Source organism: Oryzias latipes, chromosome 8 (assembly GCF_053564925.1).
Source record: "Oryzias latipes strain Hd-rR chromosome 8, Olatipes_Hd-rR_3.1".
NCBI classification, from domain to species: domain Eukaryota; kingdom Metazoa; phylum Chordata; class Actinopteri; order Beloniformes; family Adrianichthyidae; genus Oryzias; species Oryzias latipes.
Genome location: NC_136244.1, coordinates 3,170,304 through 3,198,231, shown reverse-complemented (window position 1 = coordinate 3,198,231; position 27,928 = coordinate 3,170,304). Strand labels below are relative to the sequence as shown.

The 27,928-nt window shown below is 46.7% G+C and overlaps 1 protein-coding gene across 2 annotated transcripts; it reads right to left on the bottom strand.

Moving 5' to 3' along the window:
* Nucleotides 1–306: 306 nt before the first annotated feature.
* Nucleotides 307–27,218, bottom strand: LOC101165312 (neurabin-2). Of its 2 annotated transcripts, none has more exons than XM_023957771.2 (15): nucleotides 26,918–27,218; nucleotides 23,759–24,130; nucleotides 20,941–21,131; nucleotides 20,528–20,863; nucleotides 19,790–20,449; nucleotides 10,408–10,540; nucleotides 10,041–10,161; nucleotides 9,614–9,718; nucleotides 9,399–9,534; nucleotides 8,081–8,224; nucleotides 7,946–7,999; nucleotides 7,707–7,838; nucleotides 7,545–7,642; nucleotides 7,376–7,472; nucleotides 307–4,367 (listed from the first exon to the last, which is right to left on the bottom strand). In XM_023957771.2, the coding sequence occupies exons 2-15, from the start codon at nucleotides 24,066–24,068 to the stop codon at nucleotides 4,314–4,316; spliced, it is 2,571 nt and encodes an 856-aa protein (XP_023813539.1). In that variant the 5' UTR covers nucleotides 24,069–24,130; nucleotides 26,918–27,218; the 3' UTR covers nucleotides 307–4,313. The 2 variants fall into 2 exon arrangements, with proteins under 2 accessions (XP_023813539.1, XP_023813540.1); XM_023957772.2 differs by having other exon boundaries at nucleotides 20,660–20,863.
* Nucleotides 27,219–27,928: the final 710 nt, after the last annotated feature.

The following is a 27,928-nucleotide window of genomic DNA, read 5'->3' as shown; positions in this document are numbered from 1 at the left end:
TTTGAGTATTTATTTATTCAGATCATATTAGAAAAAGATCCTATTTGTGACGTAGAAGCCAGAGAGGAAACAGTGAGTTCTCAACAAGGGGGAGGGGAAGGGGGGCGGGGTTGATCCGCACCCACACTTCAAGAGGTGAATGTCTGCAGAACGCCAGGCGCTCTGCAGAAACTATGTCCCAGAAAACAACACGGGTTTTTAGATTTTGGCTAAAATCGGCATGACTATTTATGAAAATAGATCAAAAAACGATTGAAGTGGGTCTTTAAATTCCTCGACCCACAGTCAGAGGCTTCAACCAAAGCAGACGCTGAACCACAGCCTGGTTTTATTGTTGTACTGCAGACATGAGGGGCGGGCAGACGGACAGCTCTGAACACACAGAAGGCTTCGTAGAGGCGAAAGCAGCAAGTTGTCTAAAAAGAAGGCAAACCGATCACCCGCTGAGCTTAAAGTGACCAGAATTCAATTTGGTGAAACGAGAAGTGTTGGCGCGTTCACATAGTTTCCACATGAAGATGAACACTGAAGAGCTGCTTATGGCTGATTTACATTCCATACACAAAGAAATACGAGCATTTTTTTTTTTGTCAATACAGCAACTTTTGGGACAAAACACTTCTTTTAAAAATTCATTCATTTTACAGCGGGAAAAAAAATCTAATATGGCATTTCTCCTTGTCAATCAAACAGGGGTTGAAAAACAAAAAGTAACATTCTTGTTTGTGAGAAAATACACAAAAACAACACTTCCTGCAGACCAGAATACAAAAACTCAGTAAGTGCAGCTTCTCCAACCCATTCGGTATCTTGTGGGGTCCAGATGACCCAACTCCCAATGTTAATGTTGGGAGTTGGGTCATCTAGACCCACTAGACAGTGCTCTGAACCTTTTTTCTTCAATGATTTGTGATCTTCACTGGTGTCCATAGATTACATGAAATCTTTCCACCTTTATCATGGTAGGGAGAACACGTCAATGTGAGGGTGGGGTCATCTGGACCCCACAAGATCACACAAGGGCTACAACTGATTTACTCAACAAAATGTTGGATTATTGAAAACTAGTTGGGTTTACGATATATATTTACAATTAAAACATGTTTTTGCAGAAACAGGAATACTCTATTTGTGGTGGATTAGAGCAAAAATAAAAGGCCTAATTTAAGTTTAGGATTTTCCAGAAACATGACCGGATGAAAGCTTGCCAGCAAGCCGCGGCTGTTCAGATGAATCCATGTTTCCGAGCACCGATCTGCCATAAATGATCCTTTTACTGGCAGGAGCCGAGAGATATGTAAATGCGATGACTTTTGAGAGACTAGCATGTTCTCCACGCAGAAACTTATTGCATTTAGTGAAGAAAGTAAACTGTCCAGTGGCTGAGGCGGGAAACCACCTGACTGGCTCCTGGTTGACCTGAATGATGTCTGGAAGCCATAATACTGAGACGTTCACGCCACGTCAGTAACACAGAGCGCGTTTACATGGTCACAGTTTCCAGAACGCTGCGGCTTTTCCCCACAAAGCACCGCACTTACAGAAGGCTAAGCTATCCCGTTAGCACAGAGGCTAGCAGGAACCACATTATACTTTGATTTGTTTTTAATTGCTAAAGAAAAACAAAGAGTAAAAATGTACAGAGCTGAAATGTCCTGTGCGTTTGGGAGTCACATTTACTTTATTTTCTCCAATAAGGTCAAAATGTGACAAATGTCTTTTTTGTTTTTACTGTTTTAGCAGCTACAGGTTACAAAATGTCAACACTTGCTAGCTTAGTGGAGGGGAGAGTTTTTCAGGTTTAAGCCTTCAAAGAAACATTTGGAGGCCTAGACCTGAACTTTAAATTAAATAACTATTTAATTTGAGTTAAATTAAAAATCGTATTAAATTGAATAAATGGTTGCACGACTTAAAAGGAAGTTTCTACTTTTGGTTAAGCTAAACGTATTTTTCAGATCTACAGACATCACGAGACCTTCTCTAAAATTGAAGACTTTACAAGTTTTTTTTATTATCAAGAGTTTTATAGAAAGGAGCCAACTTGAAGTTGGCATCTGGGGTTCATGTGGACTTGAAACTTAACTTCAAGACCTGGATAAACAAGAACCGTCATAAGCTGCGTGAGCTTCTGAAGCTTCATGAACTTTAGAAGCTGCGTGAGCTTCAGAAGCTTCATAAGCTGCGCAAGCTTTTAATGCTCATGAAGCTGCATAAGCTTCTAAAGCTCATGAAGCTGCGTAAACTTCAGAAGCTTCATAAGATGCTTGAGCTTCATAAGCTTCTAAAGCTCATGAAGCTGCGTGAGCTTCAAAAGCTTCATAAGCTGCGTAAGCTTCTTAAGCTCATGAAGCTGCGTGAGCTTCTGAAGCACCACAAGCTTCATGAAGCTGGGTGAGCGTCCAAAGCTTCGTGAAGCTGCGTAAGCTTCTAAAGCTCATGAAGCTGCGTGAGCGTCCAAAGCTTCATGAAGCTGCATAAGCTTCAAAAGCTTCATTAAGCTGCGTGAGCTTCTGAAGCTTCACAAGCTGCGTAAGCTTCAAAAGCTTCATAAAGCTGCGTGAGCGTCCAAAGCTCCATGAAGCTGCATAAGCTTCAAAAGCTTCATGAAGCTGCATAAGCTTCAAAAGCCCATGAAGCTGCGTAAGCTTCAAAAGCTCATGAAGCTGCGTGAGCTTTTTGAAGCTTCATGTGCTTGTACAGGTTTGGGGGCTTCTGGAATGTGGCCCCTGCCGGAGGAGCCTTAGAGGAACCAACTGACAGCATCTCCTGAGGTGGACTCCTTTCTTGAGATTCCCACAATAGGGACGGTACAGGCAGGTGTGGAGGACCTTGTAGTTTCCTCCTAACAGGAGTGAGGAGGTGTCTTCAGCTCAGGGAGCAGCTCTTTGGTGCTTTTGCACTAATGGAGGGACCGCCCACTAAGATCTCTGTTGGAAGCGTGACCATGTGCTCGTCAAAAATAAACTCCAACTTTCACATCGTGCTTTTGCCTAATCTTTTGAAAACTAATCGGTACGGGGGGGGGGGGGGGGGGGGGGGTCCAGATGGCTCACAAAGGGCAGGGCCATGTTTGATGAGAAGAACTGCAAATTTTTAGATGATTTGATCTTTAGGTAAATGGAGAAAAAAACTCCCTTTTTGGATTAACACGCAGATTAATACTGCTTTGAGCAAATTTCTAATCTAAAACGACATTTGTTTTAAATTAGGCGATAAACGTAAACTGTCTGTACATTTGGTGGAATTCCGTTGGTCAGTAGTAGTCGACAAATTGCATTTTTAGTTGCATATAAAGTTCTAATCATTTAGATACATTTTTGGACTCTTTTTTTTTCGTGGTCCTAATCCGGGTTTGTATCTCCAGATTAGTGGCATGAACCTTCGCTGCAGATGAAATGAAGTCTGAGCTGCCACTGCAGAGCAGGTTTTAGAATTATCCTCAGCGTAGAATTTGTGAAACTTTTTAAAACTCAGAGTGTCTGCACCCTTTGGGACATGCTCATGCATACGTCAACCGTTTGAGACGAGGAGGCAAAGATCAACCGCCTGTTTGTGGGATTAACCCACAGATTAGCTCCAAACAAAGTAATTTCTGAGTTTTGGGGAGTTTGACTGCAGGAATTTGATGCTTTTGAGTGTCCCGCCACCGCCAGCTGAACCTGGTGCTGGTGTGACCCCATCCCCACAAGACTCGCTCTAAAGGGGGAGGGGAACAAGGGCCGAAGCGTCTCTCCAAAGGAGGTTGAGAGCCCCGCTGGGATCGAACCACCTGGAATACATGTGAGGGTATTTACAACAGGTTTCACACCTGAAAGAACGTCTGAGAGTTCTCTGCACCTCCAGTTCCAGATCAAAAGTTTGTTTTTTTCCACATTTTTCAGGAGGTTCCGACCCAAACAACACCTCTATTGAGCCGGCTAGCACTTCACAGAATCACAGAATCTGCTTTTGTTCCAAACATCCCAGGAAAAGAAAGGAGGGTCAGCGTCTCCGGCCACGCCCCCTCGGCTCCACCCTGTCGCTCCGTAAAGCACTTTGTGACGAGCCTGGGTATTAAAAGCGCTTTTTGGGGGAAAAAGGTGACAGACGGAGCAAATGGATCGTCCGCTAATGGAGAACAGAGTCAGCGGCGGGTTCTGCAGTGACCAGCAGGAAGACACATGAGGAGGACCGGAGGGGGGCAGAACCGTCCCTGTCCTCAGCCTGCTGTCCCCTCCTCTCCTCCTGCTGCTGCTAATGACTGAATATGGACACAGCTCTGGCTGAGATGAAGACCCAGCTCCTCGTCCTCGACGGGAATCGGCAGCATTCTAGGACGGTTGGGGGGTTTTCAAGGCATCCACTTTGGTCTCCAAGTCAGATATCTGTGGAGACACAGCAGAGGACAACTCTGATCCATCTCATCACCATCCACACATTAAATCCTGGATTATTTCCCAGAATTGAAATAATCCTCAGAATTTGCTGAACCCCTTTTGGGGTCATGGGGTTGCTGGAGCCTATCCCAGCTACCACTGGGTGGAGGTGGGCTGCGTCACCGGGGACAGTTTAGAATCACCAGAACCTAAGAAGAATGTTTTTGGACTGTGGGAGAAAAGCCTCACATGCATGAGGAGAACAGCTGGGATTTGAGCCAGGACCTTCTTGCCGTGAGACGGAAGGGCTAACCACTCCACCACAGTGCAGCCCTCACTTCAACTCTTAACGTCCAAAGACAGTAAACCGAATCACAAAAATTCTGGACTCTGTTCAGATTTTATTCATTTCTCAGTTAAAACTTTAGTTTTCCTTCAAAATGTTTTTCTGAAGTGAAATTCCTTCTAAGAACGCACATTTTTCTAGAATATTTTTAGGATTATTATCAATATTTAGCAAAATCTTTATTTATGAATCCACTCCAATCCTGTTTGGATCTATTTTCAAAGCGTTGCCAGAAATCTTTTTATGATGATGATGCTGTTTTTTTAGCCAACATCTATAAACCTGTTTCGTTTTCTTGGTCGCATAGGGGCAAAAAAAAAATCGGAATTGGGTTGTTTCAGCCTGCAGTGTGAACGTAGCCATAGTTTTTGCAGAGCGGCAGGCGTTCATTTGAGTAACCCCCACCGCCGTTCCCCTCCCTATTACTGAGAGCTCTCTGTTTACACTCCCTCCTGCTAGCTTACAGCCCAGCATGCTAAAAACACCATTTTCATCAGAGTGGGTCTCTTGCTGAAATGAGACGTTCAAAGTCACGTCTGTACGTTGGATTTGAGTCTTGAGGTGGACTCCACACCGCAGGTCGGGTTTGGTTCTCATGGGGACTTCTGGGATTATTTTCCAGAACCAAAACAATCCTGAGTTTGGTCTCAGAACCTCACAGAGGAGACCCTGTTTCAGGAATTTCCAGAGGAGCACAAAAGGCCTGGGGCCTCATTTATAAAACTTTGCGTAGGATTTGCGTCAGAAGTGGCGTACGGATGAAACATAGGACGTGCGTACGCACAGAAATATTCGGATTTATAAAACCGTGCGCACGCACATCCTACGCATCTTTCCCTTAATAAATCACAACCGATTCTAAATGCTGCGCAGCTTTTGCGGCTACATGACACGCCCATAGTTGCCCATAAATAGTCTGTGAAACGCCCACAAATTAATATTCATGTCTTGAGAAATCATGGCAAACACCGAGAGGAAATGAAAAAAACGTAACTTCACTCAATGTGAAGTAGAAGTTATCGTTGGCGAGGTGGAAAAGTGGAGAAAAGTGTTGTTTGGAGGGCACAGTGTGGGCATTACTAATGCCAAAAAGGCACGTGAGCGGCAAACGGCGGCAGACGCTGTAAATGCTGCAGCCTCACAACCTCGGACCGTGGCCGAAATAAAAAAGAAATGGTCGGACATCGAAGTCGAGGCAAAAAAACGTCTAGCGCTGCATCGCCAGAGTGTGTCTGCCACCGGGGGGGGGGGGCACCGGAGCGCCAGATGCACTGGGTGACACGCGTGGTTCCTCCGAGTGCTCCTCTGTAACGCCGGGCCCAAAAGCCCACAGAGGCCCAAGAGGACGGCTCGAGGAAGTCGGAACCGGCTCATAAGCCAGTCGTCCTCGTTTGCCAGCACGTCTCCTTGCTGTCTAAAGATGCGTTCTCTCCGAATTCTTCCATTTGCCACATCTTCTAAGAGCGCAAGATCAGCCATTGTGCGTCATTACGCATTGTGATGGGGCATTTTATTTCCATCCATTTAATTACATCTGACAAGCTACAGATGTCGGTAATAATCGACGTGGAAATGGGAAATTGATCAGCGCAAATGTAATTTGTTGTTTCTTTCTGAATGGTTGAGACATACGCCATACATTGTTTTATCAAAAATAAAACAAACTAAAGGCATATGCATGAATACCATAATTCCGTAGCTTATGAAGAAATGTTTTACTATGAAAACAACTTTCCCCAGTAGACAATTAATACGTCTCTCTCTATCTATCCATCTGTCTGTCTGATTGCACCTAAATCTGCTCCGACAGACGGACACATTAACGAGAATATCAGTTTTGTACATTATTTCGTTCTGTTAACTATATTATTTATGAGGATGAATTGCACAACATGCCAATATTGCAGAACATGTTTCACTTTTCTTTTTGCAAATATGTGTTCATTTGAATTTCTGTTGTAATTTTCGTTTGATTTTTTTATTTGTTTCACTGCTGATCGGTCAAACGGGTGTTCGTGTTCGTGTTGGCTGTTAATTGTAAGACTTGCTTTGTGAAGTCTTCCTGTTATTTATGAGAGGCAGTATGGTCATTTTCACTTTCACGTGTTTCTTCCATCTGCCGACGGTGTTGCCGTTTCTCATTTCACCCGTTTTTGTGCGTACGCCTGGGTCAGAGCCTGAGTGAAGGACCGCACATTTTCCCGTCAAGTTTGCTTTTTATAAAGCTCAACTATTGCGTAGAGAGTGGCGTACGCCTTCTTTTGTGCGTACGCAACCTTTATAAATGAGGCCCCTGGACTGGTACCGGTCCACTGAGCCCTGAACCTTCAGAGCAGTTCCACATCATCACACTACCGCCACCGTGCTGCTGGGATTTTCTGTATTCTATATAGTTCAAAGAGCTGAGGCGGTTTAGCTCCAGATTTGGGGATTTAATTCATTATAGAATGATTTGAAATGAGTTTGTTTTGCCTGAAACTTGCATGAACACGTCATATAATCCAGGATAATCTCTTTGTTTGGAACACGGTGCTGTGATCTCAGCTCCTTTCATCTCCATCCACGATCTGCCTCCGCTTGGAGAACCTCAGATTCTTCTCGATCACCATGACGTCCTGTCAGTCGTCATGGTGATGAACTGTGACCCTTTCAGACGGAGGATGTCGCTCACCTTCTCCTGCAGGTTGTCCGTCTCCTCTTTGTGCGAGGCCTGGCTCTCCTCCTGGGCCTGGCGCTGAGCCGCCTCCTTCTGCAGATGCTCCGCCTCCCTAGAGGTCAGAAAGGTCAGCGTCAGTGTGTGGTGGAGCTCCTCCGGCCTCAGGCTGCTCCCCTGTCCTTACTTCTGCTGGTACTCTTTGATCATTCTCTTGGCTTTGCTGTATTTCCTCTCCAGAGTCTGGTACTGGGCCTGGGTTTCCTTCAGGTGCTCGTCCACGGCCTGGAAACACAGACGGGCGGGTACTGCCGGATCCTCTGGGGCGATCAAAGCCTCCCCGTCTTACCTTACACAGCGACTGCGCCTCCATCCAGTAGCTCTCCAGCTTCTCCATCCTCTCCTTGCTGTCCCGGATGTTCTGCTCCAGCTGGGCGCGCTCCATCCGCCAGCGCAGCCGGTCCTGCTCCGCGTGAGCTAGCTGGAGTCAACGGGGGGCAACGCAAAAACCACAGAAGAGAAAAGTGAGTTATGGCGGAGCTGAACGTAGCCGAGATTTCCACCTCCGCCTAGGCGGGCGGAGCTCACCTTCCTCTTCAGCAGCTGCACCTCCGCCTGGGTGACAGCGTGTTTGATCTGCAGCTACGAAGACGAGACAAGGAGAACCCGGGTCAGAGTTCAGAAGCATGGGTGGAGGGGTCGGGGTGCGGCCTCCAGACTAACCTCCTTGTATTTGTGGGCCAGTTTTTCAGGATCCAGCTCCACCGGAGACAGAGAGTCCTGATGCTCCGCCAGGTCGAACACCTCGATGGAGTTCGGGAACATTGGACTCATCTCCTCGTCCTCGTCTGTGGCGTATTCCCCCGTCTGTGGGTTCCCGTAAACGAGCAGGTTATTCTGAGCAAACGCTGACGTCTGACTTCCCCTCCCTGACCCGAGGATGAGCCACCTTTAACACTTAAAGAACCGTTCGGGTCCATCTTTTCACCGACAAAACCCAGCAGGAGCCACAAAGTCTGACTTCAGTCTTTAGAAGAATGATGTCATTATTACTATTAACATAAATATAAATAAACAGTTGTTATTCTGGTATAAATAAAACAGAAGCATAAAGAGAGAAAAAAAGAATTTCTTTCAAAATAAAAGCCCCCCAGTCATATCTCAGTTTCTCTCCTGTGGATCGTAGAATCAACGAGCGAGATGGACGAGTAGGTTTTCAGAGTTTTGCTGAGTCTGTCTGTACGTGAACCAGCAGAATGACTAAAAAACGACAAATGTGACCGACATATTGAGGTGTTTCAATCATTTAAAGAAAGATTTCTTGGGAATTTGAAGCGGATGATGAGGTGGACGATCCTTCGTACCAGGAAGGCGTCTGAAGGATGTTGTTTTGGCCTCTAATTGGATTTGTTTTTTCTTTTTTCATTTTATCTATACGCTGTTTATCTTTGCTGTAAAACATAAGAACAGTTTGCTCTTAATTTTTGTGAATTTAGAAGTTAAAAAATGGCCACTCTGACTTGTGTTTTTTGGCACAGTTTCAGGTCTACTGTAAAGCGATTGCATAAACAAAAAAAATTTGTATTTAAAAAAAAAAGAAGCTGGGTTATACTAAGAGGATGGATATCTAGCATTGCAACGGATTATAAATGAGCACAAAACACTCAAAAAGGCCCAGGAAGGGTTAGGCCCCTCTGTGAGCAGATAAACAGTAAATAACACAAAAAATACACCTTTAAAAATGAGTTATTATTGTTATTATTGGGTTAACTTCTTCATTGGGATTCTGCTTTAGTGACATGAAAAGTTATCAAGCTTAATGCTAATAAGAACTGAACTTTCAACCTCAACCACAAGGGGGAGCTGTTGGGCTGATGCAGAAAGAAGGCGGAACCGACATTTTGTACAAACACAAACACACTGACAGTTACGATTTCCTGAGGCTATTAAAAGGCTCTGAGGCCACGCCCCCCCCCCCCCCCCCCCCCCTGGCGTGCTGCAGTGAAAGCTGGAGGAAGGACAGCAGAGGTTTGGCCCGTACCTCCTCATCTTCATCCGTGTACTGCTTGTATCTCTGCTCCATCATCTCCCTCTGCCATCGCTCCTGCTCCAGCGTCTGCTGGATCAGCTGCGCCACCTCGCTCTGCTCCCCCGGCTTTTCCCGGCCGATCACGAACCTGCGGCCCGAGAAAACACCTCCGGTCACCCGGAGAGTTCAGAAGCAAAAAAACACGAGGAAAAAGAACGCCGACCCACTTGACCGTTCCTGAGGTGTTGCGCAGGACTGAGGCGGCGAAGCTCTGAGTGACGCCGACCAGGCTGGTCCCGTCGACCTCCACGATGAGGTCGTTCACCTGGATCCTGCAAAACGCACAGAAGGCCGTCATGGAGAGAGCGGACAGAACCTGGCTTACAACCCCAGCGGTTACGCTTATGGCAGCAAAGTTCAGCCAAGATACTGAATTCTAAAAAATGCAGCGTCGAGGTTTGTTTAGACTCTCTGAAATCAGAGCATGTGGCTGCAGCAGGCGGAGGGTAACATGCCGGGGCAGTTCTTATCTGAAGGGCGAGATAAGAGCCACGGCTTCTTATCTGCAGCTTCTGAAGGCTTCAGTGAAGCCGAAGAGTCACAGAAGCAACTACCTGACGTCTGAGCACGTCTGTGGGTGGGCGGGTGGGGTACCTGCCGTCTCGGTGCGCAGCTCCGCCCTCGGTGACGGTCTTCACGAAGATGCCCAGCTTCTCCAGGCCCATGTCGGCGCCCGCCCCCATGCCGATGATGCTGATGCCGAGGCCGTCGCTGTCTGCGGGACGCCAAAGCACAGAGCGGGTGATCCTCACCAGTGTGTCACCTCTGACCGCTCACATCTCTGCCTCCACTGTTTACACGCAGGGCTGCTGGTTCAAATCCCCCGCCTCCAGAATACCAAGACGCTAATTAGGCTAATCTGCGCTGAATTTAATCCCATAAGGGGATGATGGAGCTCCTGCAGAGGCCTGTGTGTGTCAGTGTGTGTTTGTGTGAGTCTGTGTGCGTTGAGCCGGCAAACCTTTCTCCAGATCCACGGGGAACAGCTCCAGCTTCTCCACGCGCTTCTCCAGCTCGTACTCCGCCGACGCCGCCATGGGGTCCACGTCGTCATTGCGTCGGTCGTAGTCTTCGTTGGAGTAGGTGGTGAAGACCTGAACGCAGGGCAGAGGTCAAAGGTCACGCAGGGTCAGCAGATTAGCCAGCTCCCGCGCGGAGACGGTCCTCTGGAGCAGCGTCTCTGACAGGAAGCGGGAGGGCCGCCGCTCTTATCGGTGCTTCCAAAATAAAAGCATGCCTGTGTGCTGGAGACTGGAGTCTGTGCACCACGCCGCCTCTCCCCCGCCTGCAAAAGGTCAACAGCATCCGTCTCCCCGGTGATCATTTGAAATGATCACATGGCTTCGTCTCCATGGCAACCACCGGGCAGGCACAGTGGGAGTTTGGCTCTGACTTTCTCTCTCTCTCTCTCTCTCTCTCAGTCCCTGTCTGGTGCATATGCTAATCCACACACCCGCAAACAGACATTCAAGCACTCGTGCACAAGTGTGTGCACGAGTGAAGCTGAAGGCGCCTTTTGGGATGGGGATGGGGATGTGGGGGGAGGGGGGAGCAGCAGCATTGTGTGGTCTCAAGTGCGTATGCGCACAGAAACACACCGTTTCCTGTCGTCACGTTTCCTTCCTGTTGAGTAACTAAAGCTGTGCAGCTTCAACCAGCGCCGGCAGACACGCGCTAACGTCCAAAGAAAGTCGGGCCGAGACCCAATTACACCGGCACCGCAGTTTCACCGCCTGCTGGTGGACTCCACAAAAACACTCCTCAGATGGTTTGGTCCATGTTGACATGACAGAATTGTCTGCTGCACATTAATGATGCTGGTCTCCCGTTCCACCACATCCCAAAGGTTCTCTATTGGGTTCTGGTGACTGTGGAGGCCGTTTGAGTCCACAGAACTCACTGTCATGTTCTAGAGACCAATCTGAGATGATTCCAGTTTAAGGACATGGCGCCTTATCCTGCTGGAAGTAGCCATCAGGAGATGGTTCACTGTGGTCAGAAAAGGATGGACATGGTCAGCAACAACACTCAGGTAGGCTGTGGAGTTGCTACTAAGGGGCCCAAAATGTGCCAAATAAATATCCCCACACCATGACACCACCACCACCAGCCTGAACCGTTACAAAGGAGGATGGATCCATGCTTCCATGTTGTTCTGACCCAACCATCTGAATGTGGCAGCAGAAATGGAGACTCATCAGACCAGACAACGTTTTTCCATCTTCTATGGTCCAGTTTTAGTGAGTCTGTGTGAGTTGTAGCCTCAGTTTCCTGTTCTTAGCTGACAGGAGTGGCACCCTGTGTGGTCTCCTGCTATTTAGTCCATCTGCCTCCAGGTTGGACGTGTTGTGCGTTTCAGTCAAAAAAAAAATAAGGCATGTTAGCAGCAACATCCATGATTAGGAGTCCCGCACCTTCCTAAAGCTTAGGAGGAAAAGTTCCTAAAGCAGGAATGAACCACTCAGGGATATGAAAGGCTCAATAAGGACACGACGTTACAAAGTCCGCCTGAAGGAGAAGATGATGATGATGATGATGCAACTCAAACAACTTTCCTCGTCATGTGACTAAGAGGCTTCATTGTATGCAGAAGAGTTGGTTCTCTTCGTAGAATGAAGTCAAACCACAGCAGGAGGAAGGAGGTTCCTGAGCCTCCATGCAGCATAAACCCTTGTGCTATCCTAGGCACTTTAACGTTGGGTCATCTAGACCCACTAGACAGTGCTCTGAACCTTTTATCTTCAATGATTTGTGATCTTCACTGGTGTCCATGCATTACATGAAATCTTTCCACCTTTATCCACCTTTGTCATGGTAGGGAGAACACATCAAGGTAAGGGGGGGGGGGGTCATAGGATGGCACAAGGGTTAAATCTGAAAGTCCAAATCAAGTTTCATCCGTTCTTCGTCTTATGAAGGCGGCGCTTTAGACGTCAGAGCAGTTTCCAGGCCTGGAATCATTCTGATTAGAGATGGGCCAACATCACTGGCCAATAACTTATATTTCCCTTGACACTGAGGCCAACTTTGTTGATACTAAAGTGTCTACGGTTGTTTCTTTATCAGCCCTTGTACTATCTTGTGGGGTCATCTGGACCCCACAAGATAGTACAAGGTTTAGAAAAGCACAACTTATCTTTTACTGGACAATCACATGACCTTTTTAACATCCAGTACATGATCTCAAAGGAACAAGTATCACTTTCATATAAATATATCTATGAGACCATTTATGGATTATTGGACATAACAGTGAACCACAAGTTCCTGGTTCTATAAGCCTTTGTGCTATCTTAGATGACCCCCCCCCCCCCCCCCCCCCCCCCCTTCCATTGACGTGTTCTCCCTCCCATGACAAAGGTGGATAAAGCTGGAAAGATTTCATGGTGGGTCTAGATGACCCAACTCCCAACGTTAAAGTGTTTTGAGAACAGTCAGAGGAATATCGGTTGATTTTTTTTAAATATCAGACCGATATGCATAAACTCAAATCGTGCAAATATCGGCCGATACTGGCACCGATTTATCGCCCCTCCCTAATTCTAACTTTTACCAAACCATGGTTCTGACGCGGGGATCAACCAGACCTGGACTGTCTTCAGCTTTCTGCTTTTCTGCTATCTGGCTGTTTCCGAGGATTTGTTGGAAAAACGGACAGTTGGGCTTCGGTTCACGAGTAAAGGATTTTCGTGCCTCTTTGCTGCAGGAGACGTCCTGCAGGTACAGACCTCCGTCGCCTCTGCACGGCTTTAAGTTCATCGCTGTGACCCGTGAACCCGGTTAGCCGTGGAAAGCTAAAGTCTGGTCACCATGGAGCTGCCATACGAGCCTCTCAGCTCGTCGTGTAACTTCATGATGCCTCTGCTTCAAAGACCCACTCCAATGAAAATGCTGTTTTTACCACCTTCATGCAGCAGTTTACGATGTTGTTTGATTGAATATTGATTTGTTTTTTCAATATTTTTATCTAGAAAAATGAACGTCTTGGTTACAAAGAGGACTTTTTTACCAAACTAGTGATGAAACCTGTGTGAAAAAAGGCTTAATTCTTATGTTCAAATCAGCAAAAGTGCTTTTCTATTTAGTTTAAGAACAAGGAATAGAATTGAAAGAAAAGAAATCATGAATTCACTTCACATTTGGCGAATTCAAATGAATAAAATCCTTCCAAAGTGTCAGGAATCTCTCTTTGCTGGGCTTTGGACTTGTCCAGGTAAATCCTGAGACAGCTGATCCTCCCGAGTGCGTCAGTCAGGAGGTTCAAGGCCGTCTCAAGTTGCACTGGATGTAGCAAAACACTGAAATGCTAAACAACAACGGTAAAGAGCCGGAGATAAACCAAATGTGACCCTGTGGAGCGTTTGGAGTGGCCCCCGCTGGAGTCGGCTCCCAGTTTTCTGCTGCAGCCCACAGATGGAAAAAGCCAGAATCTCCCTCCGTCTCCCTCTGGGCTCCCATAGGTTCTGGCTGAACAAGCTTTTTGGCATTTTTCTCCGTTTATTGACAAAGTCTGCCCTTCTGCCCGAAGGCGTTCCCGAGAGCGGAGCAGAACGTCTTTCCCAACATGCTGCTCTGTGTTTTCTCACACGGTGGATGACTTTAAAGTCACGCCGGTTCATCACCTTGACTTTGACATAAAATAAATAAAATGGACGATGAATTAATCTATGCCTGTAAAATCTGTCAATTCTTCAAGTTTGAGGCATTTTCTTTTATCTTTTAGGGTAAAAAACTGCTTTTAGTACTTTTCTAATGTAATAATTCATCATGGGTTGAATGCTATAAAGTCTTCCATTGTTTTCCTGTTTCTCTTTCTTTATTCTAGTATCTTCTGTCATTTTTGGCCGCTTAACTCCTACAATTTTTAATCTATTTCAACCATTCAACTATTCAAATGTTCAGCTTTTTCCAGCTGTGACTTTTGGTCCGTCAAATCCTTGAACTTTTCAAGATTTCCAGGATTTTTGCCTCCATAGAAATACATGAGGAATCCTTGGTGCAGAAGCTCGCTGGTTCGATACCCGGCGCTGGCATTTTAATATCTTTTTTGCAAATATCTTTTTTGCTACTGTGCTGTTTTCACTTCATTTATGGTGAACTTTTTCATTTTCTTTCTTTCTTTCTTTTGCCAATTATTACCCTATAACTCCCCTTGTGCTATCCTAGGCACTTTAACGTTGGGAGTTGGGTCATCTAGACCCACTAGACAGTGCTCTGAACCTTTTTTCTTCAATGATTTGTGATCTTCACTGGTGTCCATGGATTACATGAAATCTTTCCACCTTTATCCACCTTTGTCATAGTAGGGAGAACACGTCAATGGAAGGGGGGGGTCATCTAAGATAGCACAACGGTTACGTTTCATTTTCATTCAGCACTATAGCATTCAACCTACATTTTTTACTGGAAATACAGATCCTTCCACTTTTGTTCACTGTATTTATTGATTCGGAGCCAATATAAATTGGTCACATTTAAAAATCTATATCTAATAAGAGCAGAAACTCGGGTCAAAATGACCCCACGGCAGTCCAACCACCAGCAGAGAAGCGGAAGGGCGCTTTAAAACCTAAAAATCTTTTCAACGCACCCGGCTTCAAAGAGAAAATGTCACCAAGCAAAGGAGTCCTCTCCTGAAATCTTCTGCCACCTCTCTGGATTATAATCTAAACCCAGAGAGCTTTCAAATGGATCCAACAGGTAATCTCAACAGGCTCTGGCTGCAGTTTGCCTTTAAATCTGACCTCAGCTTTTGTGTTCCTGGGACAGAAACTTGGATCAGACACAGATTTCCACTTTGATATCAAAGTAAAGGCCCGTCCCCCCCCCCCTCCCCCCAGCTTTTTTTTTTTTTTTAATACCAACAGGTTTCGTTCTGATCCCATCAACCTGCTTTCCTGAGCGTGTTCCTGCGCAGGCACGCGTTCCCAGGGAAAACAAACACACCCCGCCACATTCCAGCCGCTTTCACAGAGCCCGCCGTGTGAGCAGCACCGGCGCAGGAATTCCAGGCAGATTCTGCAGAGTGTCTGCCTGCTTGATCGTTTTCTGAACCCTCCAGGTCTTTGGAGACGCGGCGAGCGTGTATCTTTGTCTGCCGGGCCGGAGAACCACTCTGAACCCTCACCGTGACGCCATGGCAACAGTTTCCAACCCGCTCGGAAGTTGCGACACCCCGACGTGTCCAGACAGCGATGCTTCCTGCAGCTACAAACTGCCACCTGAAACCCCGGCAGTTCCGAACTGTTCGCTGCGCGGGTTGGCCGCTGCAGCACAGCTTTCACTGTGACACCCGTTTTCTGTGTCCGTTTGAGTCCCGCTGATCCAGTTCCGCAAACGTCAGAGCTTTGACCTGTGAGGTTTCACGCTACGCAGCGTCACAAAAACCGTTTGGCTCCTGATCCCATCAGTGCAACACAGGACGTCCCACTGATCCACAGGAACAAGCGTGTGGATCAATTCCCTCTTTTATCTTCACACTGGGACTGACGTCTGGATTCCTGAAGCCCTGCTCTGTTTCTGCTGCGTCTCATGATTCCTGATGCCACACAGACAGATGGAGCCCTCGCAAAGAGGACAGAAAGCCCATACCACCAACCCTCCACTTCTGTGCCTGAAAGGAGGGCCTCTCCAACAAACAGGGAAAACTTAACCCTTGTGCTATCTTGTGGGGTCCAGATGACCCCCCCCTTCCATTGACGTGTTCTTTCTACCATGACAAAGGTGGATAAAGGTGGAAAGATTTCATGGACACCAGTGAAGATCACAAATGATTGAAGAAAAAAGGTTCAGCGCACTGTCTAGTGGGTCTAGATGACCCAACTCCCAACGTTAAAGTGCCTAGGATGTCACAAGGGTTAAAAAGAACGGTTCTTCTGACCAATAGAATGACTGAGTAAAAGTTTACTTCTCTCTAGAAGTCCGTGGAATTTGGTCTTCTTGGAGCCAGCCAACGCTGCGTGCCGCATGGCAGCAGGAAACCAGCAGATACCCGACGCTCAAAACTGGAAGCGAATTACAGAATTGAGCTGAGCTCACGGTGCAGAGACGTCAGCAAAGATCCAAGATGGATCCAAGAGCCTCCAGAACACAGCAGGAGAAGAACCCGTCCACGGAATCCGGAGGTTTCCTCGCAGACGGAACAGGAGGAGCAGGGATGCATTGTTCTCCAGAACAGACGGAGGAACAGGGAGAAAAGGCAGGAACGAAGGCTGGACCCGATTCCAGAGCCACAGCCACAACAATGACGGATCCTTACGCTTACAGTAGTCGCGTCTGGATCTCCCTGTGCCGGTCCCCAGCCCGGATCAAACAGAGGCTCGTGTCAGGAAGGGCAGCCGGTGTAAAAATCTCTGCCACATCAGCTGTGAGACTCGGGGAAAGCTGATTGTGTCGACCCCTGAGGGGATGTGCCGAAAGGTGAACAACCACCACAAGGTAGTATAAAATGATTTAAGGTGGTGGTTTAAATTGGTTTACGGTAGCTTAAGGTGGTCTGAGGTGTTCTAAAGTAGTGGTTTAAGGTGGTTTAAAGTTGAATTCATCAGTCAAACCTTAAATCAAGACAAACTTTGGCTCAAAGATGACTATGACTAGAGATCATTATGAAATGAAAAGATTTGAAACTTTTGGAGTAAAATGTGGGTAAAAAAAGACGTTTTGTTTTCCTGCTAAATCTTGTAAAAAAGACCCAGAAGTGGATGGTTTTTCCCATGAACGGACGGATGTTTGAACAGCTGCATTCCAGGGTCAGACCACGTCTCCGGGCCGCTTCATGAGACTGGACGTGACCGAGGAGGAGCCGTCACCCGTTCAAGGCCAGACCGCTGCTGTCCTGTGTGGTCATCTCTGAGAAGGCGAGTCATCGCCTGTCAGGATGCGTTTCGTTGCGGGTGTTCTGCACCGGCTGCAGCAGAGCAACCAAAACAAGATGAGATGCTAACGAACTGTCCAACGGGATCACATTAGGACAGCTGCTAACCCTGTTCTGTCATCGAACGTTCCTGCTCTGTTCCTGATAGAATCACTCCAACCATCACGGCAGCGGTTGGTTGGTTCCCTTCTGTGGTGTTCATGATATTTCATAACAGCAGATTCTTTAGTTCCACTTTTGTTCAGCAGAAGATGAAGCGTCATGTTTGCACAAACCGCTTCCTGTCCTCTTCCTTCTTTGATCAAAGGAGTGTCTGCACCTACAGAACCAAACCAACAAGCGCCGATGTGACGGACTCTCTTCTGGAACACATTCAAACTGAATCCAGATGTTTGATCATTTAGAATAAAACTTCTTCTGGATCTGGATCTGACGCCTTCACGTGCACCGTGTTCTGGTAAAAGTGCACGCACCAGCGGCGAGCACAAATGAAACCCCGCTGTTACAGCCAGACGCAGAAACCACAACGGATGAGCTGCATGTCAGCTTGATGCGCTGAAGTCTCCTCCTTCCACTCACGGTTCATCATTCGGTAAATCAGAGGATGATGTGAGCAGAGGTTTGGGTCTCACTGAGGGAAACGAACAGCTAATGTCAGAGAGTTTAAATATGGAGAACCCGATGTGTAGAACTGTCTTCATTACAATGGAAACAAACTTGACCAAACAGAAACGATGTCAGACACAGGTGGAGGAAGTGAGCTTCCTAGCTATGATTACTCTACAGTCTGATCCACTGACCGTACGTGAGAACTAACAATAGACGCTCAAAGTGCTTACGATGTGTCCGTTATTCATTCACACTTGGTGATGGTAACTACTGAGGCGTGGCTGCCAGTTCGCCTCTGACCAACACCGGGACATTCATGCACATTCACAGACCAGTGGAGCCACACTGGAGGCAGGGAGGGTGAAATGTCATGCCCAAGGACACAACGACAGTTGACTGAGGGGAGCGGGGATCGAACCACCGACCCCTTGATTATTGGCTGAAAACTCAACCGCCTGAGGCCCTGGCGTTCCACACAGGAAGTACCCGTTCATGCTCTGATACCTTTTTTTAACATGTTCTTGATGAGCCCCATTCAGCTCGCTCCTGATTGGTTAGAGTGGTTTTATCGGACCAATCACTGCTTACCAACCTTGTCTGACTCCAACATGTCTGGTTCACGAAAAATATGAATACTTCATCTCATTGAAGCAAAAGTAAACTATTTACTATGGGTGACGTCCCACTCACTCAGTCCAGTTCTCTTATATAGTCAATGGTCTGAACATCTGACAAGAACATGTGCTGGAATGTTCTGTTAACATGAATGGATGGATGGATGGATGGACGGATGGATTAATGAATGAATGGATGGACGTGATGGATGGATGTGATGGATGAGTGGGTGGATGGATGTGATGGATGAGTGGGTGGATGGATCAATGAATGAATGAATGGATTAATGAATGAATGAATGGATGGATGGATGGATGGATTAATGAATGAATGAATAGATGTGATGGATGAATGGATGGATGGATGGATCAATGAATGAATGAATGAATGGATGGATGGATGGATGGATCAATGAATGAATGAATGGATTAATGAATGAATGAATGGATGGATGGATGGATCAATGAATGAATGAATGGATTAATGAATGAATGAATGAATGGATGGATGGATTAATGAATGAATGGATGGATCAATGAATGAATGAATGAATGGATGGATGGATGGATGGATCAATGAATGAATGAATGGATTAATGAATGAATGAATGGATGGATGGATGGATCAATGAATGAATGAATGGATTAATGAATGAATGAATGAATGGATGGATGGATTAATGAATGAATGGATGGACGTGATGGATGGATGGATGGATGGATGGATGGATGGATGGATGGATCAATGAATGAATGAATGGATTAATGAATGAATGAATGGATGGATGGATGGATCAATGAATGAATGAATGGATTAATGAATGAATGAATGAATAGATGTGATGGATGAGTGGGTGGATGGATGGCCTTTTATCTTCAAGCCAAAATGTCATAAACCCGTTGTCATACATACAGTCTATACTGCATGTCTACATGTACATGTATGTACATAAGTCAAACAATAAAATAAATTTCCCACCTTTTTATTAAAACTCTGAAAGCTCTTTTGAACTGAAGTTCCATGTTTAGTTTAGTTTCAGCCTCTAGTTAAACTCTTTACTTTAACCAGGTTAAGTAGTTTTAGGAATCGGTCCAATAAGAGCTGATTGTTGACAAGATGACCACGCAGCGAGCCACATGTAACGCTGCTGACCTCTGAGGTCGTTTCCCACCAAGAGAGGAAAGAGAGGAAAGTCCCTCAGTCTTTGTGTTCTTGCTAATCTAAACAGGAGATAAGACCCGCCCACCTTGATTGGTCCAGTGCTGAACCGGATCTTCCTATTGGGCGGCGGCTGCTCCTCTTCCTCGGGTAGGCCCGGCATTTCGGAGCAACTGCTCTCTGGGTGATATGCTTCCTCGTCCTCTTCGTCTTCCTCGTCCTCGTCCAGCTGGCTTCCCCCGGAGTCTTCCTCCCCGAGCCCGCTGTACGCGCTGACGTCCACCAGATCTCCCTCCGAGTAATCCTCCTTTTTCGAGCCGTCGTCATTGTCCTCCTCTTCCTCTTTCCACTCAGAGTCTGCTTGTTTCTCTTCTAATGAGGTAGAGGAGGGTGGACGCTCCTTCTCCCCGTTTTCCAGAGAAGCGTGGACGTCGGCCTGCAGCAAACTGCCTCCGGTTTCAGGCTCCCCGCTGGCGCTGTCCTGCTCTCCTGCAGACGACGGCGCCGCCGCTACCTCTGAAGCGCTCCCGTCTGCAGCAGCCAGTTTGGGCTCAGATGATGAAGAGGAGGACCCGACCGTCACTGAGGAGGAGGAGGAGAGGCTTGGGGGCTGGTCTCCTGACTGTGCGTCCTCCGGAGGTTTCCTCTTGTGAGAGGCGTCGGATTCTGACGCTTCCTCTGCCAGCGACCCCCTTTCTCCTGCGATTGTCTCCTCCTTGGACTCTTTCCCTTTTGGGGGGGCCCTCGTCTGCAAGACAGAGAGAGGCGCTCAGTCCGACCTATAAAAACACGCCCAGACTCGTTTGAAAGCAGCCGCTCCCCTCACCTTCCTCTCTGCACCTTCTACTCTGTCGGGAAGTCTGGGTTTTGGCGCCAGTGCGGGGGCCGAGCGGCGTTTCGGGAGGTAGACATTGTTTTGCTGTTCGCTTTTTTCAAACACGGCACTCAGCTGGCTCACCGTGGGGCTGACGGCGTCGCCGGGTCCGGCTGCGGCTGCAGCGGCCGAGGGGACGGGCGCCGCAGCGGAGGTGGGAGGATCCTCCAATCGATCCAGAGCCTCCGTGGAGCCGTTGAAGCGAGCCACCACATCCAGACGGCCGTCCTGGAAGCCGGACGCGCGCTCCTTCTTCAGCAAGATGCGGTTGGTGGCAGCTTGTTTCTCCTAAAAACCACAGAGGGATCAGTCCAAGACCAAAACCCAAACCCCCACACGGAGGAGGAGGAGGAGGAGGAGCTCACCTGCAGAGTCCGCTGCTCAAAGATCCTCCTGGTCTCTTGGAGTTTGGACAAACCTCCACCTTCTCCGCCCCTTTTGGAGTCAAAGCGGTTCACCCGTTCTGAGACCGAACTCCCGAGGTTCAGCAAGGCGCTGTGGTCGACATTCTCACCGAGGCCTTTAGGGAGGGACAGTTTGGGGGGCTCGTCCTTCCCTGAACGATGATAGAGGTCATGGGGCACAGTTAGAATCACAACGTCAAAGCCGAGAGTCACAAGAAAAAAAACGACAGGAAAAGTCTGGTGACGTTTTCCAGCAGAAAGCCGTCAGAGATCCGGATCCACGTTTGCCAAACGCAGAGGAACGGCTTCAGTGAAGCAACAGCAGAGCAAACAGAAATACTGACCTGTAAACCCCTGAAAGTGCTAACATCAATCTCAACTTTACTCTTTTACTATCGCGATAAGTAGAAATGCATGAAATACTGCAATAACCACAAATACGCAATATATTGCGTGTATGCATGATAAATGATAAATGCATGATATATCGCAATAACAACAGTTGTCGGATACATCGCAGAAAAGATAAATGTGATGTAAATAAGAATTAATGTGCGAGACGTGCTAATAGCGATATTCGATATAATGATAAAATATTTGTAATATATATTAATAATGATAAATATGTGATATATCGCAATAATGATGAATATACGATATATTGCATTAATGGTAAATTAGCATTATATCGCAATAATGATGATATATCACAGTAATAGTAAATATGCGATATATCGCTATAATGGTAAATATGTGAGATATCACGAAGATGATAAATATACGATATAACGCAATACCAACAGTTGTCGGATATACAGTGATCCCTCGCTATAACGCGGTTTACTGTTCTTGGTTTTGCTACTTTACAGATCTGCATCGTGCATTGTGTTCTGCATTCTAATTGGCTAAAAAGTCACTCCGCTTCTTCTTTACCTGTGCGTCAATAATGGTACAGTTTAATATGCACACATACGTAAAACAGCTTGCCGGTGCAAATTCTCTTGCAATTTCATGTTTCTCTAAAACCCATTTTGTCGACAAAACGCTGTGGAGCGACAGAAGCAAGAAGAAGGAAGAAGAGGACACAAGTGTGGCTAAAGATGAGGAGGAAGGACTAACACTTGGTTGCTTAGCAACCATGGTGAGAATGGCCACTGAACTTCAGCGAGTAGCTCAAGAATGGGACCCTTTGATGAGCCGTTCATTACAGTTCTCCAACATAATCGATGGTGGCATGTCGGTGTATAAGGATCGGTTTGCAAAGAAGAAAAAAGAGCGACAACAACTGCTTATCACTATGTTCTTCTCCTGCAGGTGTGTTTGTTCGGGAGTCAGGATGCAGCGGCTCAGTCTGAAGAGCAGTGAAATACACCTGAGTCACTATTTGTCCGACTGTACTTTGTATTTTTTTTATAATCATTTTAAATTTTCTCCCGTTTAATTCAATTACTCTCGGGTCGCGGTGGGCGGGGCTGATCTCCGCAATTTGAAGCCTTCTGTTCACATCGATGATTAAAATTATTATTTGACAGTAAAGTACAGAAGTTATTTGTTGAAAAAAACGTTTCTAAAGTACTTTGATTTGTGAAACAAATGCTTGAGCCTATAAAATGGTTTGTTCTTTCTTTTCAATGTATAATAGAGTATTTAATTGTATAATAATTGTAAAAAAAAATAAAGGTTTCTACTTCTACTTCACAGGTTTTGCCTATCACGGGTTCTTTTTGGAACATAACCCCCGCGAAAAACAAGGGTTTACTGTATCGCAATACTGATGAATATACGATATGTGGCAATAATGGTAAATATGCGATATATCGTAATAACCACAGTTGTCGGATGTATCACAGAAAGGGTAAATGTGTGATATATTGGAATATTGATAAATGTGATGTAAAAAAGTAAAAATGTGCTAATAGCTATGTGGAATTTATCGTTATCGCAATATCAAGCAGTGCTATATCCATATCGCAAAAGTCTTTGAAAATCGCAAACAATGGTTGCCTTAAATGTGCTAAAACAATCCTATGGCAGCTTGAAGCATTTAACGAATCAAATAAATCCATTTATGCATTTGACCAATTGGATGGACCCTTTCCGATGTTGACCAATCAGATGAGCCCTTTTATGTTAGATGTTTGCCTCCTACGTCAACGAGGGTCATTTGGAGCATCGTTTTTTTAAACTGTTGCAATGTAATGATGTTCTTGGTTGTTTTGCTATTTGTTTACATACCGCAAATTATATTGCAATATTGATCACTAATATCGCATATCGCAAGTTTTGCTCATATCGTGCAGCCCTACAATATATCAATAAAATATTTGTAATATATAGTAATAATGATAAATATGTGATATATCGCAATAACAAGAAATGTGCAACAGGCTGCAATAAGGATAAATGTCTGATATACTGATTGCAATTTGCAATATATTTCTAAGATATTTGCGATATATCGCAATTCAGATGAAAATACAAAATACTGAATTAAGAATAAATGCCCGATATATAATGACAAATGGCTGACATATTGCAATAACGATAAATTTGCAATATATTAGATATTTGTGCGATATATCGCAATAGGAATAAATATGTCACGCTAAGGATAAATGCCCAACAGATAATGATAAATATGTGATATTTTGCAATAATAAAAATCTGCTAAATGCATGTGTGAAGTGTTGGTATTTTGTTCTGCCCTGGTTTCTATGCTAGCACCTGCAGCTCCCTACAGAACAAACTGCGACCAAAGTTTGACCAAACTGGTTCTTACCGATCACTTTGGACCCGTCCTCTTCGTCCCCGGGGGACTGCATCTGCATGAACATGTTCTTGATGCGGTGAACGTTGGAGCCGTACTTCCGGCCCCTCCCGTTGGGGCGGGGCAGGAGAGCGGGTTTGGAGGACGGGCCGGCGCCTCCGTTAGCGGCATTGTTGAGATGGTCCGTGGCTTTCTTCAGCGCCGCCAGCCCCGCCTCGTAGGCGTTGCGGTGGGGGGACGGACTCCTCAGAGTGGAACTGTCACCGCTTCCGGCGGAGGCCCCGTTCCCCCCGCTGGCCGCCGGGGGCTCGGTCTTCATCATGTTTGGCGAATCAGATGCCTCCAGGAGAAGGCGGCTGCATCCCGGAGTGGACCTACATTCACCTGCAGAGTGAAGGGGAGGGAAAATGTGAGAAGAACACCTTCAGAACTGCTGAGTCGTGTTTGGAAACACCCACACCGGCCCCCGTGAGGCGCTGAAACACAGATCCGAGCTGGTCATCGCACTTCAAACTGACATCTGCTCACTGACTGAGAGAATTCGACAACTTTTCCAATAAATTAAGTCCAAGGACTTTGGACGAAATCGCATTTCCAACCTGAACCTACAGCAGTAAGAAGAAAAACAAAAATGTGTTGGACTAGCAGACGACTTCCGGGTTGAATCGCACAGAACAGAAATTACACACAGCGTTTCATCTGAGCTCGCACACGACGAGTAAATACAGAAAATTGATCCCGACTTGTTTTTCTTACTGAAGGAATGATCCCGAACAGAGAGGAGATACATGTACTGTAAGTCCAGACACACGTGTTTCATGTATGTGACTGCAGCAGACTTTGTCCTGTCAGATTAACATTAAAAACCTCAGAGCAGGCGGCCGCCGCGATGCAAACAGCCACAACAAACCATTTAAAGACCCACTCCCATGAAAATGGTGCTTTTGCGTGTTCTTTTCTGTTCCTGGAGGACAAATAGAAAGACGATTATTAGAGGAAAACTGCATCTCTGAGTGCGTCTTTGTTCCGATCGTCGCGAATCAGGAGCAGACGGAAAAAAAATGCAGTTGGGAAAAGGTTGGAGACGATAACTCCAACAGTCAGAAGCGAATTTCTGATGACGCTCTGCAGAAATTATGTCCTAGAAAACGACGTTTTTTTTCCCCCTTTATGGCTAAAATATGGCATCATCATAATAAGAACGCCCCTTTGAAAATAGATCGAAAGATGATCAGAGTGGGACTTTAAACCTCAAGACGTATCCAATAAAAGTTTAGAATGGAAATGTAAAAATAGAACATTTGCATAAAGAGGAGAGGCTGAAATCAATGCCTCCAGAGGGAATATCGTGCAGCTTGAGTTGCACTGTCGCAGCCTGGAGGCATCTAACCTTTGTGTTTTTGCTGCTCACATCTGACAGTGTCTTTCATTGACGTGTTAAGATGTCAGGACTGCACTTCAGGTAAGCTTCGTTGACATAAAAATGTCACTGATTTGCATATTTTCAGAATATCTGTTAGCTCTTGCATCACAGAACTGGTGTTTTGCACTAAAAAGCCATAAGATGATCGGAGTGGGACTTGATAGAAATGTTAAAAACGCAACTTCCAAATGGCAAAGACTAGACTTGCCAAAAAAAACTGCAGCATTCGTGTGTGTGCAGGTGTGAGATTTACTGTCCGTTTAAAGGTGCAGCATGAGCGTGAAGCCAACCTTTGTCACCATTTCCTGTCGTGAGCACATGAAGCAACTAATGAAGAGAGAAAGTTGCAGGTTAATCGATGTCTGGAATCAGACTTTGGGTGCAGCAGCAGCTCAGTAAAACGCAGCTTACAGGGCGGCGTGGGCGACAGTCATGTGACACTTTCTCACCAAATGAGATTCCCACAATGATCATGTGAGGAGAGCAAATAGAGGAAAAACAACAGCCTTTTCAGATGAAGCTGGGGGCTCCTGCTGAGACACGCTGCTGCTGCTGCACCTTTCCTGTGGGCGGTGCAGTCAGTCAGACAGTTAAAAACAAGATGAAGCAGCCTCCTCCGCCTGCTTCAGGGTTTTTTCTCACTTTTCTATGTCCTACAGACCGAATGGGAAGCCATAGCATTTACAAATAAAATAAAATAAAAACAATCCTGCTTCAGAGGTCCACGCGCTCCCCGGCCGGACAAGCCCCCGGTCCAGGCTGCTGTCTGCTCTGATCATCTTCTGCAGCCAAATGACTTTTGACATGCGGTTCTATTTCTGGGGAGGTCCCTGAACGCCTCATTTTGTCGCCCCGCAGCCTCCAAAACAAGGCGCGAGACAGACGCCGCTTGTGTGCGTCACGCGCGCTTTTCTCCACAGAGGGGACATTCTAGTAAACACAATGACAGCACGCATTCAGCTGTGCTTTGGGGACGGGGGGTCTGGACCAGTGCAGCGGCTCGGCCCCCCAGCAGCCCCGCTCCTGCAGGCGGAAGCTGCGGAGGAGTTCCGCTGTAGCGCCGAGCTCCGAACTTCCCGCCCGGAAAGCTCGCTTTTATCTCCCGCCGGGCTCGGCGCCGGTTCGCTCCTCCGGACGGACCGCTGCCATGAATTCCGCAGAACCAGAACACAGACCCGAGCTGCTTAAATTCGGTAAAAGCGGCTGTGAAATGAGAGAGCCCCCCCCCCCCCCCCTCCTCCTTTACCCTCCGCTTTTACTTTATAATTTAAATTCTTTTGAATTTGGCGCAGTTTTAGTGACGCAAAATGGGGCCGAATGCAGCGGAAGACGTAGACGAGTCCGGGTGAAGCTCTGCTGACATCAGGGGGAAACGGTAGCCTTTGTCCGGACTGACGTGAACCCGAACCCGCAGCTTTCTGTGGAGACGTTCGGCCTGATGCTTCGGGCAGCAGCGAGCGGGTGTTCCGGGGGGGGAGGGGGGGTTCCTGTCGTGATTTATGGCCCCGATTCGTTCGGGGGGGACATTTAGCGGCGCCCGGTGGGAGTTGTGTCCGTTTGAAGCGGCGTCGCATCGCCGGCTTGTGAGGCAGAGGCGGCCGGTTAGCATACAGGCAGGCCCCGCGGGGGAAGCTGCCCGCCCGCGGCCGCTTCCCGCCGCCTGTGATGATCCGCTTCGTGGCGGGGGGGGGGGGGGGGGGGGGGGGGGACTGGCCCCCCGCCGCGCGCCACAGAGCCGCGCGCCCTACCTTCTGATCCAGTCTCCTGAAGCCCGTTAGGATCCGCGGCGGAGACGCTCCATTGTCCTGCAGCCGAGTCCTCCGTAGCGCCTGCCTCCTCTCTGCTCCTCCTCCTCCCTTCTCATCATCCGCTCTCCTCCATCCCTTTCTCTCTCTCCTCACCTCCAGTCTCGCCCGCCCTCTTCCTCAGTTCTCCAGTTTCTATCCTCCTGGTTCGTTCATCAGTTTTATGAAACACATAAATATAAACTTTTTATTTAGTAATTGTGACCACCGACGCGTTTATCCAGATCTCCTCCGTTTTCTGCCTACTTTTGATGTTTTGGTGCCGCTTTTGGTGATGTTACAGCGACCTCTGGCGGCGGCGGCTGGAACTGCAGAGCAGATGTGGCTTCAGGTGCAAACATCTGCTCACACTTGTCTGCGGAAAGCAGCACTCTCCTTCAATCGGAGAAGGTTTCTCAGCAATCAAATCACGTTTCTGCTGGATTTGGTTTACGTTGATTTCAATGATGTATTGTGATTTTAATGCATTTTTCTGTTTTGTGAAGCACCTTGAATTACTTTGTGTACGAATTGTGCTATACAAATAAACTTGCCTTGCCTTGCCTTGCCTTCGGTAGACTCAGCAGCGAGCAGTAAAACTCGCAAATTGAAGAATATTTCAAACAGCAGCAAGTCATTTTTACCATTTGGAATGAGGGAAAATAAATGTATAGAAACGAAAATAATAACTCACCCATGAAAAACAGGAAATCACAGGTCAAAGATCAGCAGGTTCCACAAACATAGCGACTGTTAGCTAATATTCTGTCATGTAAAACACATTAGAATAAAAATGTAATTTATCTTGATATAAACACTACATTGAGAAAATTGCTTTTATTTTGAAAAAAGGTCTGAGGAAAGTTCTGACCTCAACATGAAAATAAAAGCTTTTCCTTCAGTGAAGCATGGCGGTGGGAGTTTAATACTGTGGGAATAATCAGGTAATTTTGGACCTAATGTTTGATATGGGTT

Bases quoted from the DNA above. Each gene is read 5' to 3' on its own strand.
- LOC101165312 (XM_023957771.2), bottom strand. From the start codon at position 24,068: ATGATGAAGACCGAGCCCCCGGCGGCCAGCGGGGGGAACGGGGCCTCC. The intron at 7,643-7,706 runs GTAAGACGGGGA...CTGTGTTTCCAG, and splicing joins AGGCGCAGTCGCTGTGTAAG to GCCGTGGACGAGCACCTGAA. The intron at 7,473-7,544 runs GTAAGGACAGGG...TCTGACCTCTAG, and splicing joins ATCAAAGAGTACCAGCAGAA to GGAGGCGGAGCATCTGCAGA.